Raw genomic sequence first — 22414 nt, 5'->3', positions numbered from 1 at the left:
CCGGGGAGGCCTCTTCTAAGCGCTTCGGGCCCGGCCTCAGAATAGTCACGTTGCCGTGACAACGACGCAGAGGTGCGTTCATTGCCAACGTAATTCTGCGTCATTGCCAAGGCAACGGCTCTATTCCGGGCCGGAAGCGCGGAGAAGAGGCGCCCCCGGTGAAGATAGCAGCCCGGACCACCTCCCCACCGGACCACCTCCCCACCGGACCACCTCCTCACCGGACCACCTCCTCACCGGACAGCCCTGCAGGACCGGACCAGCGCCGAGCGGAGGTGAGTACTCAGAACTAAAGGGGGTGAGAGGGGGGCTGGATGATGTTGAAGGCCGCAGTGGTCTTCAACCTGCGGACCTCCGGAGGTTTCAAAACTACAACTCCCAGCAAGCCCGGACAGCCGATGGCTGCCCGGGCTTGCTGGGAGTTGTAGTTTTGAAACCTCTGGAGGTCCGCAGGTTGAAGACCACTGAGGGCGAATGATGAGAAGAGGATGATGAAGGGGGGGTGTGGGGATGATGAAGGGGGGGGGGGGTGTGGGGATGATGAAGGGGGGGGGGGTGTGGGATGATAAGGGGATGATGAAGGGGGGATGTGTGGGATGATAAGGGGATGATGAAGGGGGGATGTGTGGGATGATAAGGGGATGATGAAGGGGGGATGTGTGGGATGATAAGGGGATGATGAAGGGGGGATGTGTGGTATGATAAGGGGATGATGAAGGGGGGATGTGTGGGATGATAAGGGGATGATGAAGGGGGGATGTGTGGGATGATAAGGGGATGATGAAGGGGGGATGTGTGGGATGATAAGGGGATGATGAAGGGGGGATGTGTGGGATGATGACAAGGGGATGATGATGAGGATGTTAATGACGGGTCTGGATGATGACAGGGGGGGATGAGGTATTTCCCACCCTAGGCTTATACTCGAGTCAATAACTTTTCCTGGGATTTTGGGTTAAAATTAGGGGTCTCGGCTTATACTCGGGTCGGCTTATACTCGAGTATATATGGTATATATATATATATATATATATATATATATATATATATATATATATATATATATATATATATATATATTTTATCTCTCTATCTAATGTCTCTATATACCGTATATTTTATCTCTCTAATCTCTCTCTATATATCTATATATCTATAGATATATATATTATATATACACACACACATACATTATCTCTCTCTATATCTAATATCTCTCTCCCTCTCTCTATATCTATATATCATCTCTCCCTCTCCCTCTCCCTATCTATCTATCTATCTATCTCTACATGCACTAATCTATACTAGAAGATTATTCATAAGTCTCACCAATGGGAATGCTGAGGCGTTGCTGCTCCTTGGTGAAGCCACTGAAGGTGGCCCGAAGAGCCTGAGACATCATCTCCTTACTGCTGGGTGTCAGGAGGGGCACGTCCGCACACTCCATATCTGCAAGAAAAGACACAAGAGCCTATTAGGGAGGATATCCAATAACATTTACACTCTTCCATATAAGCTGACTAAAGATATAAAAGACTATTGGCTAAAACATACTCACTGTAGTCAGTGAAAATCCGTGCCAATCAAATGCTACTCACTGCTGAAGGTCTAAAGCAGTGTTTCCCAACCAGGGTGCCTCCAGCTGTTGCAAAACTACAACTCCTAGCATTCCCGGACAGCCGAAGGCTGTCCGGGCATGCTGGGAGTTGTAGATTTGCAACAGCTGGAGGCACCCTGGTTTTGGAAACACTGGTCTAAAGCAATATTGCCAATTCTGGAAATCTTCAATGAGAAGCCCAAACATTCCCAGACAGAACACAATTTGTGACAAACACAACTGTGAGAGTTATACGCTTCTTACAGGTTTTCATCCTACGTCTGTACATGAGAATGTCTCTATTTGTTGACAGCAAGCAGAAATCTTGCAGATGGTGAGGAATTAAGTCCCAAGTGTATTACTATGTTGTCAAATGTTTATTATATGGTAGTTAAAGGGGTACTCCGTTTTTTTTAAATCAACTGTTGCCAGAAAGTTAAACAGATTTGTAAATTACTTCTATTAAAAAATCTTAATCCTTCTAGTACTTATTAGCTGCTGAATACTGCAGAGGAAATTCTTTTCTTTTTGGAACACAGAGCTCTCTGCAGACATCACGAGCACAGTGCTCTCTGCTGACATCTCTGTCCATTTTAAGAACTGTCCAGGAGAAAATCCCCATAGAAACCATATGCTGCTCTGGACAGTTCCTAAAATGGACAGAGATGTCAGCAGAGAGCACTGTGGTCATGATGTCAGCAGAGAGCTCTGTGTTACAAAAAGAAAACCATTTCCTCTGTAGTATGTAGCAGCCAATAAGTACTGGAAGGATTAAGATTTTTTAATAGAAGTAATTTACAAATCTGTTTAACTTTCTGGCACCAGTCGATTAAAAAAAAAAAAAAAAAAAAAAGTTTTCCACCGGAGTACCCCTTTAAGCTTTATTTACATGGGCCTGGTCCTTTAATGGTATATGAGAACACTTTCTATCCAACAAAAGAGAACACAGATTTCCCCACCAGACCGGGTCACCGACATCCTGCACTGATGTCCTGAGAACATTTTATGGAGGATCGTATTGTAGCCTCAATGATGCTTTTAATAATCGGAATAATAATAATGGAGACTCCTTCCAGAAACAGTCTGCTGTGTCATACAGTGCTCTCGGCTGCCAAATGTCGAGCCGCCTCTACACAGAACCTGACAATCCCAGATTTACCTCTAGGAACAGATGATCTGCCAAATCTCACAGCCAATTCTGGAGCAGCGCATCCTGACACACTGCACCGCGCCAAGTATACAGAACCCCCCCACCTAACAAGAGAGCAGCGCCATGTGTGGTGTATACAGCCACTGCAGGGTTAATCCAGGCTCCATGTTTATGGGGGTGTATTAATCTACACTGACTCACAACATGGTGTCGCAATTATTGTTCAGGCTGAAAACGACAAATTGAAATCCAACTGGGAAAGACAAATCGTATCAGCGACGGCCAGAATGGATCCGATCAATAGAGATCTGTCCCATAGACTGGTGACACTGTTCAGGTAACATGAGCAATGATCCAAAGACAACCCCCCCCCCCCTTCATGTGGACAGCCCCCCCCCCGTATATGGACAGTCCCCCCTCCCCACATATAGACAGTCCCCCCTCCCCACATATAGACAGTCCCCCCTCCCCACATATAGACAGTCCCCCCTCCCCACATATAGACAGTCCCCCCCTTCATATAGACAGTCCCCCCCTCCGCACCCCCATTATAGACAGTCCCCCCTCCGCACCCCCATATAGACAGTCCCCCCTTCGCACCCCCATATAGACAGTCCCCCCTCCACACCCCCATATAGACAGTCCCCCCTCCACACCCCCATATAGACAGTCCCCCCTCCGCACCCCCATATAGACAGTCCCCCCTCCGCACCCCCATATAGACAGTCCCCTCTCCGCACCCCCATATAGACAGTCCCCCCCCCGCATATAGACAGTCCCCCCCCGCATATAGACAGTCCGTCCCCCCCCCACAAATAGACAGTTCCCCTCTGCCCCCGCATATAGACAGTTCCCCCATCCCTGTATATGGACAGTTCCCCCACCCCTGTATATAGACAGTCCCCCTCCGCATATAGACAGTCCCCGCATATGGACAGTTCCCCCACCACTACAATGCTATCCTGTCCAGCTGGATGCAGTAAATGTATCATACATCTTGCACCCATGTGATAGATTTTCTGGTTGTAGATTTATGACATTTATGGCAGTGATGATAAATCGGCTTCACCGTGTGCAGGAGGCACCACAACCATTTTATCTCTACCTCCAACCTGTGGGGAACTACAACTCCTAGAATGCCCTGACAGCAATCAACCTTCTTCAATGCTCAAATTTTAGTCCAGGTTTATAACTCAGAAACCGAAATACCAGCACTTACCCAGTATAAGCCACATACTACTATATGCAGGTCAAACCATCACACCAGGCTACAGCCTTAGTCCGGAATACATAACAGCATGGAGAATGGTCACATCATAATATCAGCAGCTATATATATATATACACACACACACATACCGTATCTATATATCGGTCGCACATATGAATGCAAATGTGTCTGCAGGATCCCAGAAATGGAGATGTCTGACACAAAGTAGGGGGGGGGGGCAGGGATGTAGTAAATGGCTGATAACAGATAGCAATGCACTGCATTCACCTGTCCTCTCCTGGCCTATAATAGCAGCTCAGGGTTTCAGTGACTTAGCGTCTGGGGCCGCATTATACCGGCATGAATGTGGCCCCTCAGGCTGCTCCAGGAACGTCCCTTCTGTCCTTACTTGGCTCATAAACCATTGTGGATGAGGCTCTAGGACACCGACCCTGCATTGGCACAAAATGATAAAGATCTCAGCGAACTGCTGGGGGGGGGGGGGGATTCTGCAGGAATAAGCTACTGCCTCATGTGCCTTCCTATAAACAAGTGTTTCCCAACCAGGGTGCCTCCAGCTGTTGCAAAACTACAACTCCCAGCATGCCCGGACAGCCAACGGCTGTCCCGGCATGCTGGGAGTTGTAGTTTTGCAACAGCTGGAGGCATCCTGGTTGGAAAACACTGCCTTAAAGGGGTACTCCGGTGGAAAACTTTTTTTTTTTTTTTTTTATCAATTGCTTCTATTAAAAAGTCTTAATCCTTCCAGTACTTATTAGCTGCAGAATACTACAGAGGAAATTATTTTCTTTTTGGAACACAGAGCTGTCTGCTGACATCACAAGCACAGTGTTCTCTGCTGACATCACGAGCACAGTGCTCTCTGCTGACATCTCTGTCCATTTTAAGAACTGTCCAGAGTAGGAGAAAATCCCCAATAGAAAACATATGCTGCTCTGGACAGTTCCTAAAATGGACAGAGATGTCAGCAGAGAGCACTCTGTGGTCATGAGGTCAGCAGAGAGCACTGTGGTCATGATGTCAGCAGAGAGCTCTGTGTTCCAAAAAGAAAACAATTTCCTCTGCAGTATTCAGCAGCTAATAAGTACTGGAAGGATTAAGATTTTTTTAATAGAAGTAATTCACAAATCTGTTTAACTTTCTGGCACCAGCTGATTTAAATGGGGTGGCGGTTCCTGATCAAGACTGGGGTTGGGGGGGACTGAAAGTCACAGCTTCACCTCAGGTAATACTTTCCCTGGAGCAGAATTTGGGGGATAAGACATCCAGCACCTCACCCTCTCATTGGCAGGGAAGAGGACATGGAATATAATTTATTTGACATGAATAATTGTATCACCTAGATTTAAAGGGAACCTGTCATACTGAAAACACAGTGCAGTCTGAAGACAGTATATTGTTATATATATATATATATTATATATATATATAGATATATATGCGTTAATTTTATGGGAAGAGTTATAGGATGACTTTTCATTTGTTTATGGAAATCTGCTCATTCCGGAGCGAAGTAGTCATGTGGGCGGTGCTAATCAGTGATAGGCAGCACACTTATACAGATAGCTGTCAGTCACTAATTTGCACCACCCACATGACTCCTTAGCCCAAAATGAGCAGAAATTTACTATATAACTAGTTTTTCCCACAAAACTTGATATCAATCTGCTCAGCTTCTTCTGCTCTATAACATGACAGCTGCAGATTGGTTGTCATTTTCAATTATCACTTTAAGATTTTATTTGCTTCTATATAGTTACATTATAAATGCTGAACCTCCCCTCCCCTTTCTCTTCTTTCACCCCATAGGTTATCCATGGGCCTCTGGGCAGCAGTGCAGACAAAAGACATTGAGACAATAAAAATGCTGGTAACAGCTTCCGGGTTAAAATCCTTAAAGGGTACCTTTCATCAAAAAAACTTTTGATATATTATAGATTAATATGTGCAGAATAACTTTTCAATAGCGTGTTATTAAAAAATATGCTTCTTTCTATGAAATTTTCCACTTTGAAAAAATTACCACTAGGGGAGGGGTCTCCCTACCAGTTCTGGCCGCAAGCTTTTTTAAAACAAAAATAGATTACAGACTCATGTTGGGAGTCGTAAATTTCAGACTGCAGCCGGGACACAGACAAGCTCAGCACTGCTCCCTGATAGAAAAGAAAGAAGCATATTTTGCTATTGGATTGTTACGGTATTCTATTGGAAAGTTATTCTGCAGACATTAATCTATAATATATCAAAAGTTTTTTTTGATGAAAGCTACGCTTTTAAAGTAAAAATAATAAAAATCATAAAAAAATAATTAAAAAAAACAGCTCGTTTCACAGTACATTTTATCCATGTTTTTTCTACATTATATTTAATGCTGGCGACACCATTTCTATTGTTTTCGATGTCTCTAAATGGGGACCTTGTCATTTGGGCTTTTCCCCCAAACACTGCACTGAGATCCAATATCCAGACTGGTTATGAGAGAAGTATCTTTTTTTTTTTTCTTTCCTTTTCTACATATTTTGTGGGCCCCATGAGTAAGGTGTGAACATGGGTCAATGTATTAGGCTCCATCATATGGCGATGGGCTTTACAACGCACTTCTATCTTCCGGATGCTTTCTTTCTCTCTCTGCTCCTCCATGAAGGGGATTTTCCAGTCTCTGAATATTGAGAGATTCAACTAATTTACTTTCTCTTTCTATATCACCATTTACAAGATCTCTGCCTGCTGTCAGTGAAATGAAATACAATCTCCACCTAGAGGCTGAAAACCCAATTTGACAACATACAAAAGTGACAGTAGAGGAGCAGACTGATACACTGTAACAAGCTGTGCACCTATGTCTTATTTACTAGTCCTCTGATACAATAAGGCCCTGTTCACACATTCACACCATTAGATGAGGATTTTGCAAACTCCACTACAATATCTCCATCTAGTCCCTTTAAAAGTCTACAAAACAAACGAATGGTGTAATAGAAAATGTTGATTGATTTTTAAGACTATAGATCCGGACCATGAAAAAGAAATCGGACTTGGTTAGTCCCAAGTGAATTGGCCTAATATTGCAGATCCACAGCCCGTCAACTGCTCATGTGTGGGGAATTTATAGCAGAATTCTGTGCAGAAATTCTGCCGTGTCAACATAGCCTGACACTTTAAGGGTGCGTTCACACGTGCGCATTTTTGATGCAGATCTGCTGCAGATTTGCTTCTGCAGATTTTGCTGCCCATTAAAGTCAATGGGCAGCAAAATCTGCAGCAGCAAAATCTGCAGCAGCAAGATCTGCAGCAGCAAGATCTGCAGCAGCAAGATCTGCAGCAGCAAGATCTGCAGCAGCAAGATCTGCAGCAGCAAGATCTGCAGCAGATCTGCATCAAAAATATGCACATGTGAACGCACCCTAAAGGGGTACTCCGCTGCTCAGCGCTTGGTACAAACTGTTCCAAACACTGGAGCCGATGCCGGGAGCTTGTGACATCATAGCCCCACCCCCTCATGATGTCACGCCCCACCTTCTCAATGCAAGTCTATGGGATAGACTCCCATAGACTTGCATTGAGGGGGCGTGGCTATGATGGCATAAGGGGGCATGGCTATGACTAGAGATGAGCGAACTTACAGTAAATTCGATTCGTCACGAACTTCTCGGCTCGGCAGTTGATGACTTTTCCTGCATAAATTAGTTCAGCCTTCAGGTGCTCCGGTGGGCTGGAAAAGGTGGATACAGTTATTGGAGACTCTTTCCTAGGACTGTATCCACCTTTTCCAGCCCACGGGAGCACCTGAAAGCTGAACTAATTTATGCAGGATAAGTCATCAACTGCCGAGCCGAGAAGTTCGTGACGAATCGAATTTACAGTAAGTTCGCTCATCTCTAGCTATGACGTCACGAGCTTCCGGCACCAGCTCCAGCGTTTGGAACAGATTGTTCCAAACGCTGAACAGCGGAGTACCCCTTTAAAGTGTCAGGCTATGTCCACACAGCAGAATTTCTGCACAGAATTCTGCTATAAAATCCGCAAAAATGTAATTGTCCATTCACTTCAATAGAATTCCTGCAGCAGAAGTTCTGCAGCGTGAATGGGACAGCAGAATCCCATTGAAGCATATTGGCTATAAATTCATGCAGAATTCCGTGCAGAAATTCTGGCGTGTGAACACAGCCTTAGAGTTGCCATAGGCACGTGACATGTGAAATAACCCAAACCGATGCAGAGCAGAACTTATGCTGACAAGGCTGCAGAGCTGAAATGCTGCGGTACCATGATCAAATCGTTACCCGACTCTTGTAAATATATAATAATGGCGCCACTGTAAAGAGAGTGTGCCCCACCCGCTCCACAATGGTCACTAAAGGGTCATTGTACTGTGTATCATTGACTGCCGCTTCTCCTATGTCACCGCACTGTGACTAACACGAGCCCTCGGCTCATATTCCATGCCGGGCTCGGCTGGTGGGCTGCTCTCACGAAACTCACGTGGGATTAGAGAAGATTACGGGGGATTAGCACAGTAGTCAGGGGCTCATACAAAGAGAAGTCGCCCTTGATGCTGGGAAGCACTTCAGATGAAACACAATGGGCGACACATTGTTACAAGCGGCACACGTGGACTCCATGTACCCAACCTAATCCCTGGCTCTGCGCCGATCGGGCACATATGGCTCCATGAGGCCTGGCCTGGACGAATGGACCCCTGACATCTTCGTACTGGGAGGTGGGCCACTACTGCACACAATGTGGGGGGCTTGGGTCAACAAATGACAAGGAAATATTAAAAAAAAAAAAAAAATGTATAAATAAATGTCAAACACTGCAGGGACTGGAGGCAACAGACACCATTCTTATTAGGTCAACAGTAAAATGGAAGAACTGTGTAGGTACCAAGAAAATCGAAAACAGAGCACTCACCCGGGACGTGTCCTCAAGGGTTGGCTGGTCCCCAAGCAGGGTCTTCGGCAGGGAGGCGGTAGATGGAACGGGGGGAGCTCAGATGCCGGCCACTGCCGTGGCCGGCATCTGAGCTCCCCCCGTTCCATCTACCGCCTCCCTGCCGAAGACCCTGTTTGAGGACCAGCCAACCGTTGAGGATACGTACCGGGTGAGTGCTCCGTTTTCCCTTTTCTTGGTACCTACACATTCAAAATATCGTTTGTTTCCGTGAAGCACCTCCTAGGATCCGAATTAGGATATACCCGCTCCATCTCCACCCATTGTCCGCATACCAACAATGTTGCATTTATAGCAGGGATACATTCAGTGCCAATTCATTTCTGCCTCCCTCTCTCTTTTTCTGGTTGTTACAAACTTGAGGGGCCCTCAAGTCTCACAGTAAGCGGAGATCGGGACTTTACGTAATTTAAGGCCTGCTCATAAAAATGCGCTGTGGGCGCCGTTGGTGCCTCCAGATGTGTCAGGGTTAACGTCCCCTCTCTCCACCTCCTATGATTGAGTCATACCAGTGTAACGTGAGACCACCAGTCTGTCGTCACAGCGTGCATGGGAGCGCAGTCACTGCTCCTTCTTCTACAGCCAGATTGACTGCACTTCCCAGATATTCCCACACTGCCTGATTAACCCCCTCCTGGCCAACAGGCTTCACACACACAGCACATGACATTTACACTCTCTGGTAATGTGGGAACTGGACTGGAATGATGCGCTGCGGCGCTGGCGAGGCTGTGGGAGGGTTAAAGGGTCCTGATGGTTACCCTCTCACATGTGGCTTCAGAGGAGGCAGATTGCAGCACCCACTGATTCCCACTCCCAAGAACAAATTTCTCACACCCCCAGCGGTGCCCCTTTCATATGGAAGTCATTTCAGTCATACGAGCAGCCTCCTCACAGGAATTTCTTCTCACAGTCTTGTTTTGCTGCTCCCTTAGGGAACCGGGGCAAAATCTTCTCACCCCCCCCCCCCCCCCCCCAGATAGGGGCTGAATGTCTGTCCCACCTCACGCTCACAAGATGTCATGACTCCATTATCACAACATCCCATCACCCAGACATGTGGGAAACATTCCAAACAGACTTCAATATGCACAGTCGTTTACCAGCAGGCCCGGCCGCCATGACACAGGGCTCCAAACGCTGGCTGTCCGGGCATGCTGGGATTTGTAGATGTGCACAATCTGGAGGTCCACAGTTTGGAGACCACCACCCTAGAATTTGAAGCACTAGATATAAGGGGTCCGAGAAGTTGAGCTCAATGTTCTCCCCACATGTCAACGTCATAGTGTCCGGAGAGCCTCACTGATCATCCATCACAGTGGTCACCTGATCTGCCAGAAGACATGTACACCATGAGCACAAGAGATGTCTCACCGTACACAGGTCCTGCCACAACCAATGAGGATGTCAGCAAAAAGAGTCTGAAGACTATCTTAGCTCTACTGTAAGGCCTCATTCACACATCTGTATACACACAGTTACTCCACCAGCAGAATAGTGAGTACAGCTCTGGAGTATAATACAGGATATAACTCAGGATCAATACAGGATAAGTAATGTAATGTGTGTACACAGTGACTCCACCAGCAGAATAGTGAGTACAGCTCTGGAGTATAATACAGGATATAACTCAGGATCAGTACAGGATAAGTAATGTAATGTATGTACACAGTGACTCCACCAGCAGAATAGTAAATACAGCTCTGGAGTAGAATACACGATATAACTCAGGACCAGTACAGGATAAGTAATGTAATGTATGTACACAGTGACCTCACCAGCAGAATAGTGAGTACAGCTCTGGAGTAGAATACAGGATATAACTCAGGATCAGTACAGGATAAGTAATGTATGTACACAGTGACCCCACCAGCAGAATAGTGAATGCAGCTCTGGAGTATAATACAGGATATAACTCAGGATCAGTACAGGATAAGTAATGTAATGTATGTACACAGTGACCCCACCAGCAGAATAGTGAGTACAGCTCTGGAGTATAATACAGGATATAACTCAGGATCAGTACAGGATAAGTAATGTAATGTAATTTACACAGTGACCCCACCAGCAGAATAGTGAGTACAGCTATGGAGTATAATACAGGATGTTACTCAGGATCAGTACAGGATAAGTAACGTATGTACACAGTGACCTCACCAGCAGAATAGTGAGTATAGCTCTGGAGTATAATACAGGATAAGTAATGTACACAGTGACCTCACCAGCAGAATAGTGGGGCCTCTCTGGAATAAACTGTAATATGGTGATTAGAGGTTGCTAGAGCTTTTAAGAACACAGCTTTCCATATTGTTAGTAACCATGCACCATAGATTAAAATAAATAAATAAATAAATAAATATGGCTACAGGAGCAGAACCACACCTGTCTATGGGTTGTGTCTGGTATTGCAGCTAAGATTTGCTTAATGGGGTATTCCATGGAGAGAAAAAATAAAAAATTCTTTGCAACTGGCTCCAGAAAGTTAAAAAGATTTGTAAATGACTTCTATTAAAAAATCTTAATCCTTCCAGTATTTATCAGATGTTGAAGTTGAGTTGTTCTTTTCTGTCTGACAACAGTGCTCTCTGCTGACACCTCTGTCTCAGGAACTGTCCAGAGTAGCAGCAAATACCCATAGCAAACCTCTCCTGTTCTGGACAGTTCCTGAGACAGACAGAGGTGTCAGCAGAGAGCACTGTTGTCAGACAGAAAAGAACAACTCAACTTTAAACAGCTGATAAGTACTGGAAGGATTAAGATTTTTTTAATAGAAGTAATTTACAAATCTGTTTAACTTTCTGGAGCCAGTTGATATGAAACAAACATTTTTTTTTTCATGGAATACCCCTTTAAAGAGTACCTCTCATGATCTTGTTCAATTTTATAATCCTCCCAGTTCACTGCCCCCATCATGATAAACCACCCCCTGCCTTTAATTTTTATTATTTTTTTAGTTTTCTACCTTGATATTGCTCTGTACTTTCTGCTCAGTCAGATTCACAGACTGGGAAGGGGTGTTACCCAGCAGGCGTGACATCATCTGAGGCCATACAGGGGAGAACTTCCTCCCTCACTCTGCTACACACAGCCCAGAGCAATTCAGTGTGTGAGATGAGCTATGATTGGATAAGGCTGCACACACACCAATCAGCATTTACTGATTTTGGACTTCTGTCATGCCAGAGATGGGGTAAAATGTGCTCTGGACAAGTAGGGAGACACCTAGTGGCAGCTTTTTTAAACAAATAAAACATTTAAAACTTTTTATTTTTTACTTATTTTTTTTTAACAAAGTACGGTATATTAGAAAGAAACATGTTTTATTTACCACAAGGTGTGCAATAGCAAAAATGAGTTTTAATGAGAGTGCCCATTTAACTGAAAATGGCTTAGCTGCAATACCACATACAACCTGTGGACCAGTGTGGCGCAGTTTCTGTGGCAAGTGGCTCCTAAAAATGTAGGGCTCAAGATTTCTAAAGAACAAACCAGAAAGAACAGTGACCCCCCCCCCCCCCAATCTTATTTAGAAGACCCCAAGTGTCACTACCATTGGACAGAATGTTTCTATGATACAGAATACACCAGATATAACCATTGAAAACCTTGCCGTCCCCTTCGGATGTCAGCTGCTATTTGTGTGGCAGAATAAAGCTGACCACACTTCTTACCAAGGATGATGAGGATGGTGTAGAACGCACAAATGTCAGTGACATAGAGATGCTGCTCTAAAAAAGAGGTGTGAAACCACTCCAGGGCCGGCTCCCCTGACCACAGAGCATACAGAGCTGTGCACTCTTCTGAGTCTCGGCCCAATAATCCTAATCAAACACCCACACAAAGACTCTGAGAGCCCTTTATACTGGTTGAGTGCACTTTATTGCACTGAGTAAAAGAGATGAACCAGAATTCAGGGAAAAGACACAAAGCAGAAGCCTTAGTCATGTCGCCTAAAAGAGTCACTTAGGGGAATGTGTTAATTTTATTACCCTGAGCATATTATTACAAGGTGGCGGCTACCACATGGACTCTTCTAACGAGAGCAAGCATGCAAATACTTATTAAAGGGGTACCCTGCTGGAAAACTATTTTTATTTTATTTTTTAAATCAACTGATGCCAGAAAGTTAAACAGATTTGTAAATTACTTAGATTTAAAAATATTAACCCTTCCAGTACTTATCAGCTGCTGTATGCTCCACAGGAAGTTATTTTCTTTTTTTCATTTCTTTTCAGTCTGACCACAGTGCTCTCTGCCGACACCTCTGTCGGTATCAGGAACTGTCCAGAGCAGGAGAGGTTTGCCATGAAGGTTTGTTCATGCTCTGGATAGTTCCCGACATGGACAGAGGTGTCAGCAGAGAGCACTGTGGTCAGACAGAAAGGAAATTCAAAAAGAAAAGAACTTCCTCTGTAGTATACAGCAGCTGATAAGTACAGGAAGGATTAAGATTTTTAAATAGAAGTAATTTACATATCTGTTTAACTTTCTGACACCAGTTGAGCTAGAAAAATTCCCCCCCCCCCCCCAATGGAGTATCCCTTTAAGGCCACTCCTTCTCAGAGAGAGCTACAGTGCGCAAAGTAAGGGTCTATTCACACAGCAGAATTTCCGCTTGCGGAGTTCCACCTCAAATTAAAGCCCATAAACTTCTATGGGATTCTGCACTCCCATTCACACTTCTGAAATTCAAAAGTGTGAATGGGAGTGCAGAATCCCATAGAAGTCTATGGGCTTTAATTTGAGGCAAAATTCTGCCAGCGAAATTCAGTCTTGTGAATAGACCCTTAGGCTGGGTTCACACTGCAGAAATTCTGGGCAGAATTTATGCCGGAGATTGAGCCGGCGGCACTAGGACCTAGCAGACTGCATTGCTGCCCCCATAGACTGCAATGCATTTCTTGGTGGATCTTTTGGGAGATCTGCTCAGAAATGCATTGCCATCTATGGGGACTGCAATGTAGTCTGTGCGGTCCTAATGCTGCCGGCTCGATCTCTGGCAGAAATTCTGCCCAGAAATTCCACAGTGTGAACCCAGCCTAAGAGCTACATTGTGCAAAGTAAGAAATGACAGTAAATCCACGTAATTACTCCATGCGTCTTAATAGGAGATTGGTCATTTGCATTATGCACTCCCTTATTTTGGTGCCCTTTCTGACTGCTCACTTAATAGTGATAAACAACAACAAACAATACTAAAAACAGACAAAACAAATCTTAAAAAGGTCTGTCCTAGTCCGTCACCAGGACAAACTATTTTTAGAAACCCCCATTCCCTGTCCACACCTAGAAGCTTATACACACTTATACAGCACATGTACGGAGGTCACTGTCCTAACCTCAAAGATGGGCTAAGATAAGTTGTGCAATCCCTACACTGATGGGGGAAGATAGTGATGATGTCATCAGATTCCAAAATTCCAGAGGAGAGAAACCTGCCCAGTGTTTCCCAATCATCATCTGCTCTGGAGACAGATTAGGGAGACATAGGGAAGGAGCTTATTCTACATATAAACCTGAATATCTACAACCAGAACAAAGAGTCCAAATCCCTAGTCTACACCATCCCCACTGTTACTCCAGGACTAGGTCACAATCCCTACATTGTCCAAACTAGTAATTCAAGACTAGAAGGTCACAATCCCTACCACAAATCCAAGACTGGACCTTCATAGTCCCTACATCATCACCTACTACTACAAGACAAGAAGGTCACTATCCCTACTATTAATACAAACCTAGAGAGTCACAATCCCTACTACCAATCTAAGACTAGTAGGACACAATCCCTACTATGAATCCTAGATGGAGCGTCACAATCCCTACATTATTAATACAAACCTAGATAGTCACAATCCCTACTGATAATTCAAACCTAGAGAGTCACAAACCCTACTAATAATACAAACCTAGAGAGTCACAATCCCTACCACAAATCCCAGACTGGACCTTCATAGTCCCTACATCATCACCTACTACTACAAGACAAGAAGGTCACTATCCCTACTATTAATACAAACCTATCAGAGTCACAATCCCTACTACCAATCTAAGACTAGTAGGACACAATCCCTACTATGAATCCAAGATGGAGCGTCACAATCCCTACATTATTAATACAAACCTAGATAGTCACAATCCCTACTGATAATGCAAACCTATAGAGTCACAATCCCTACTACCAATCTAAGACTACTATGTCACTATTCCTATCACAAATCCAAGACTGGACCACCCTATAACAGCCCTACTACTTATTCAAGACTCCTACATTTCTACTACTAATCCAAGACTGGATCTTCACAATCCCTACATCATCATCACCTACTACTAATCCAAGACAAGAAGGTCACAGTCCATACTATTAATACAAACCCAAGAGTCACAATCCCTACTACCAATACAAAACCGAGAGTCACAATCCCTACTACCAATCTAAGACTAGTAGGACACAATCCCTACTACGAATCCAAGATGGAGCGTCACAATCCCTACATTATCCTCACTACTGCTCCAAGATTAGGAGGTCACAATCCCTATTACGAATCCAAGACTACTTTGTCACTATCCCTACCACTAATACAAGACTGGACAACCCAATAACTTCCCTACTACTTATTCAAGACTCCCTACATTTCTACTATTAATCCAAGACTGGATCTTCACAATCCCTACATCATTACCGACTACTGCTCCAAGACTGCCTCCATCACCCCTAATCCAAGACTGGACCATCACAATCCCTACTACTAATCCAAGACTGCCTCCATCGCCCGTAATCCAAGACTGGACCATCACAATCCCTACTACTAATCCAAGACTGCCTCCATCATCCCTAAACCAAGACTGGACCATCACAATCCCTACTACTAATCCAAGACTGCCTCCATCATCCCTAATCCAAGACTCGACCATCACAATCCCTACTACTAATCCAAGACTGTCTCCATCACCCCTACACCAAGACTGGAGCATCACAATCCCTACTACTAATCCAAGACTGTCTCCATCACCCCTACACCAAGACTGGAGCATCACAATGCCTTCAACTTCAGAAGGTCCCAATCCTTTCATCATCACATCGCTGCTCCAAGACCAAAGAGAGAGAGGAAGTTTTCTTCCTGTCAACAGCTGACTCCTCACATTGGTACAGGTCATCCATCTCATGCCTCAGCTAGATAATGTCCAAGCTTTATGACTGGGGCCGCAATCCTGACAACAGACGGCCAGATCCTACTGTAAAATGTATAAGATCTTTGGGGGGGAGGGGGGGGATCCACGTTATCTGCGGCTCAATCTGACTTGTAATGAAGACAAAGAGAAGCAATGAGCCCTGTCATCAGGTCTTATCTGGCCAAGGACCACAGACCGGGCGGGGTGAGGACCTGACTGGCTCTGATCTGCAGACTGTTTACACCTTATCACCCCCCACCCCCACCGCCGCATAGACAATAGGAAAAATTCTCTCAAGTGACACTGATTATCTGAGCTGGACACAATGTAACTTCTTCGATATGACCAAAAGTTATAAGATCAACCAGAGAGAAAATGCTAATAGTGTGAGAAGATCCCATGTACCTGCACCTATGGGATGGGAAACAACTGCAGATAGGCTCCTTTGTAATTATGTAGACTAAACCTCATAGTGCAGGTGACGGCCCAAGGCACAAGACTAATATATATGTATTCCATGTCTCATGGATTTATGAATAAATATGGAGTATCATTCCCCAACCCTTGGCACTCCAGCTGCTAAAACTACAACTTCTAAAATCTAGGGCAGCTGCGGTTGTTGCAAAACTACAACTCCCAGCATGCTCGAACAGCCAACGGCTGTCCGAGCATGCTGTGGGTTGTAGTTTTGCAAAAGCTGAAGGACCAAAGGTTGGACACCTAGGCTTAAGTCATTGATAAATCTTCAAGACATGCCACAGGACGGGGAACACTAAAAGAGAGGATAGGGTGATTCTGACCTGGCTAAAGTCAGGAGGGTCGAGGAGAGACGTCCAGTCCCCATTGCCCCCCAGCACAGAGCGCCTGATGCTGGAGCCAGGGACCCCACTGAATGATATAATGGTTAATAACTTCTGTGTTATTGACCTGGTAGAAAACTGAGTCTTCAGTCCCCACCACACAGGGCCTGCGCCCAAGAGGTGTGGCAGCAGATGCAGTCTCAGCGCTGACTCCAGGGCCTGATGTATCCATGACTTGTAACATTCAGCCGATCACAGAGAACTAATCAGATTACTGTAATCTCTTTATCTGCGGCCTGAGATTCATGACCCGGCTCCCCCCTCCTGCAGGTCACCAGCAGCTGGAACCGCATCCATTACATCCAATTACTGCACAGAGCCAGAGGGGAGGGGGGGGAGGACCCCATGCACTGCCCAACAATGTGCCAGGCACCCCATACAGGGTCCAATGCAGAGCAACAAGAATATCAGGAAATGTAATGGTTAATCTGCTACTGATGCCCAGTGGTGGTATCATAAGTGTAATGGGTTAATGATGCCCAGTGGTGAGATCTTAACAAGTGTTATGAATAAATGATGCCTGGTGGTGCAATCCTTAAGTGTTGGAATTATCAAAAAAGTAAAGGGTTAACAATGCCCAGTGGTGACACACTCAGGACAGCGAAAGGATCGCAATGTCCGGTATTGGCACCATCAGTGCTGCAAAGAGTTAAACGATGCCTGGTTATGGCACTGTCCGGACAGTGAAGGGTTAAATGATGCTTAGTGGTGGCACCAGAAAAGTGAAGGGTTAAATGATGCCTAGTAGTGGCATAAAAAAAAAGTGAAGGGTTAAATGATGCCTAGTAGTGGCATAAAAAAAAAGTGAAGGGTTAAATGATGCCTAGTAGTGGCATCAAAAAAAGTGAAGTCTATTGGTGGGACCACAGAAGTGAAGGGTTAAACGATGCCTAGTGGTGGCACCAGAGAAGTGAAGGGTTAAATGATGCCTAGTGGTGGCACCAGAGAAGTGAAGGGTTAAACGATGCCTAGTGGTGGCACCAGAGAAGTGAAGGATTATAAATGATGTCTATTGGTGGCACCAGAGAAGTGAAGGGTTAAACGATGCCTAGTGGTGGCACCAGAGAAGTGAGGGGTTAAACGATGCCTAGTGGTGGCACCAGAACATAGAAATGTTATAAATGATGCCCAGTGGTGGCTCCAGAACAGAGAGAGGTTATAAATGATGTCTATTGGTGGCTCCAGAACATAGAAATGTTATAAATGATGCCCAGTGGTGGCACATTAGTACAGTGAAATGTTATAAATGAAGTCTATTGGTGGCACATTAGTACAGTGAAAGGTTACATGATGCCCACTGCTGGCACCCTCAGCACAGTGCCGGTGATGTCGGGCACAGTGGCCTCTGTGTGGGGGTCTATGTGCGGGACCGGGGGGACCCACCACCCGCCCGCCCGGACTCACACTCACCGGCACAGGAGTAGGACTCATACTCCGGCTTCTCGGTCTTGATGATGGTCAGGGTGGGCTTGAGGTCTAGCGCCGCTTTCATGGCTCCGGAATGTGCCGCCCGCCCGTCTCTCTATTGTAATCCGCTCTACTGAGCTCCGTCCTGACCGAGAGAGAGAGAGAGAGAGAACCGGGCGGGGAGAGGGCGGGGCGGGGCCTGACACCGGGCGGGGCTTACACTGCGGAGACCAATAGGAAGAGCGGATAACGCAGGCCCGCCCACAAAACTTCTACCTTACACTGCAACAATGTAACACTCCGTATAATAATAACACATATCATATAGTCACTACCACATCACCGTTATATTGTAACACTGCATGTAATATCATCGTATACAGTCACCCCCACTGTGTAATAATGGAACACTCCATATAATATCATCGTATACAATCACCCCACTGTGTAATAATGGAACATTCCATATAATATCATCTTATACAATCACCCCACTGTGTAATAATGTAACATTCCATGTAATATCATCATATACAGTCACCCCCACTGTGTAATAATGGAACACTCCATATAATATCATCGTATACAATCACCCCACTGTGTAATAATGTAACATTCCATATAATATCATCGTATACAGTCACCCCCACTGTGTAATAATGTAATATCATCGTATACAGTCACCCCCACTGTGTAATAATGTAACACTCCGTATAATAATAACACATATCATATAGTCACTACCACATCACCGTTATATTGTAACACTGCATGTAATATCATCGTATACAGTCACCCCCACTGTGTAATAATGGAACACTCCATATAATATCATCGTATACAATCACCCCACTGTGTAATAATGGAACATTCCATATAATATCATCTTATACAATCACCCCACTGTGTAATAATGTAACATTCCATGTAATATCATCATATACAGTCACCCCCACTGTGTAATAATGGAACACTCCATATAATATCATCGTATACAATCACCCCACTGTGTAATAATGTAACATTCCATATAATATCATCGTATACAGTCACCCCCACTGTGTAATAATGTAATATCATCGTATACAGTCACCCCCACTGTGTAATAATGGAACACTCCATGTAATATCATCGTATACAATCACCCCACTGTGTAATAATGGAACACTCCATGTAATATCATCGTATACAGTCACCCCCACTGTGTAATAATGGAACACTCCATATAATATCATCGTATACAATCACCCCACTGTGTAATAATATAACACTCCATATAATAACACATACAGCATAGTCACACCCCCTCCCACACACACCCTGTGTAATAATGTAACACTCCATAAAACATCAATATATAGCCACTCACATTCTTGAAACAATCTTATTTTTCCACAATTTTGAAAGGGTGCCAATAATTTGTCCAGCCCATTTTTGGAGTTTGGTGACATTATGTCCAATTTGCTTTTTTTCCTCTCTTTTTTGGTTTAGTTCCAATACACACAAAGGGAATAAACCTGTGTATAGCAAAACATGTGTTACTGCAATCCTTTTCTGTGAGAAATACTTCATTTTCTAGAAACATTTCAGGGGTGCCAACATTTACGGCCATGACTGTAGTTATAATATAACACATCATATACCCTCTGGTTGATACAAACTTGTTACACAGGGTGGGGGTAGAAATAGACACTGACAATATATAACACTCTATACAGTGGTCCCTCAACATACGATGGTAATTCGTTCCAAACGACCCATCGTTTGTCGAATCCATCGTATGTTGAGGGATCCGTGCAGTGTAAAGTATAGGAAGCTGTACTCACCTGTCCCCGCCGCGCCGGACCACGTCCTCACCGCTCCCGATGCTGTCCCAGGGGCTCCCGATGCTGTCCCGCTGCTCCGGTGTCTTCTTCGGGATCCTCCGGCTTCTTCCACATCTTCTCCAGGGTCCGGGCCTCGCTTTCCGGTGACGTTATTACGCTGCTGCGCCGGCACGGCGTGCGTAGTGACGTAATAACGATGCCGGAAAGCGAGGCCCGGACCCTGGAGAAGATGTGCAAGACACCGGAGGATCGCGAAGTGGACCCGGAGCAGCGGGAATAGGTGAGCGAACCTGCCAGGGATGCTTAAACTGCTATCCGACAGCAGCTTAAGCATTTTGCGCTGTCGGATAGCAGTTAATGCGATGGCCCCGACATATAAAAGCATCGTATGTCAATTTTATCATATGTCGGGGCCATCGTAGGTCGGGGGGTCACTGTATACACCTTGGTTAGCATCATATGCTATTATATAGTCATGCTCCCACCTTGTATAATAGTACAACATGCATATTGCATACGACAATTGTTTCTTTATTTCTAGACAATTTACTCAAAATTCACCCAAAAAAAGTCTCCTATATTTCCCCACTCTGATACACACATTGGGGAGATCTATGAAAACCTGTGCAGAGGAAGAGTGGTGCAGTTGCCCATAGCAACCAATCAGATTGCTACTTTCATTTTCCACAGGCCTCTTTAGAGGCCTGTGGAAAATGAAAGAAGCAATCTGATTGGTTGCTATGGGCAACTGCACCACTCTTCCTCTGCACAGGTTTTGATAGATCTCCCCCATTGAGGGACATTTATCAATGTTTGCTTATGTATTCCTTATTTTAGTACTTTTTTCCTTACTTTTTTTTTGCTTATGTGTGATTTATTTATCAACTGGTTTCAGCCTGTTGATAATTTTCTTTCACGTAAGCAATTTTCTCTTTTTTTACTTTGGTAGTAGCTTTTTCTGCTCCATGTTTGAGCTGGAGTAAATTTGGTCAATTTTTAAACTTGTTGTGACTTTTTTTAGCGCAGTTGCGACTGTCGCAGTTAATAAATACCTGACTACCCGTAGTCCATTTTAAAATTATTACTACGTAGTTACGTTTGGAAAACGTGCTTTTCTCGCTTTCCAGTCAAAATGTCGCACGGAAAATCGCGTAGTCGCAGGTGCGACATTTGTCCGACATTTTTAGTAAAAAACAAAATTTAACTAAATCGCTTGATAAATGTCTGTCATTAAGATTAGATACTTAGCTCAGCAGACAGTTTTACACATGAAAGACTTAGATACACGGCTCATCAGACAGAATCACACATGACATTCTTAGATATACTACTCAGCAGACTGATCACACAAGAGGATTAGTTACACAGTGTCACACAAAAAAGGCTTAGATATAGGAGATTAACAGGCAGTATCACACAAGATACAGTATCTCCCATAAGTGACTCCACCCCTCACATTATATATACAGTATCTCCCATAAGTGACTCCACCCCTCACATTATATATACAGTATCTCCCATAAGTGAGTCCACCCCTCACATTATATACAGTATCTCCCATAAGAGAGTCCACCCCTCACATTATATATACAGTATATCCCATAAGTGACTCCACCCCTCACATTATATACAGTATATCCCATAAGTGAGTCCACCCCTCACATTATATATACTGTATCTCCCATAAGTGACTCCACCCCTCACATTATATACAGTATATCCCATAAGTGAGTCCACCCCTCACATTATATACAGTATCTCCCATAAGTGACTCCACCCCTCACATTATATATACAGTATATCCCATAAGTGACTCCACCCCTCACATTATATACAGTATATCCCATAAGTGACTCCACCCCTCACATTATATATACAGTATCTTCCATAAGTGACTCCACCCCTCACATTATATATACAGTATCTCCCATAAGTGAGTCCACCCCTCACATTATATACAGTATCTCCCATAAGAGAGTCCACCCCTCACATTATATATACAGTATATCCCATAAGTGACTCCACCCCTCACATTATATACAGTATATCCCATAAGTGAGTCCACCCCTCACATTATATATACTGTATCTCCCATAAGTGACTCCACCCCTCACATTATATACAGTATATCCCATAAGTGAGTCCACCCCTCACATTATATACAGTATCTCCCATAAGTGACTCCACCCCTCACATTATATATACAGTATATCCCAT

General features: G+C 44.4%; 1 protein-coding gene across 1 annotated transcript in view; it reads right to left on the bottom strand.

Moving 5' to 3' along the window:
- The window catches only part of ETS1 (ETS proto-oncogene 1, transcription factor), a 137370-nt gene that overhangs the window by 14153 nt on the left and 100803 nt on the right, over positions 1 to 22414 (bottom strand). The window contains 1 exon segment of the mRNA XM_056544306.1: positions 1330 to 1449. Within this exon segment, the coding sequence (XP_056400281.1) occupies positions 1330 to 1449 (120 nt within the window).

The sequence above is a fragment of the Hyla sarda genome, chromosome 10, assembly GCF_029499605.1.
Source record: "Hyla sarda isolate aHylSar1 chromosome 10, aHylSar1.hap1, whole genome shotgun sequence".
Lineage (NCBI taxonomy): Eukaryota > Metazoa > Chordata > Amphibia > Anura > Hylidae > Hyla > Hyla sarda.
The sequence above is the reverse complement of the archived record's forward strand: the minus strand, read 5'-3'. Positions and strand labels throughout refer to the sequence as shown.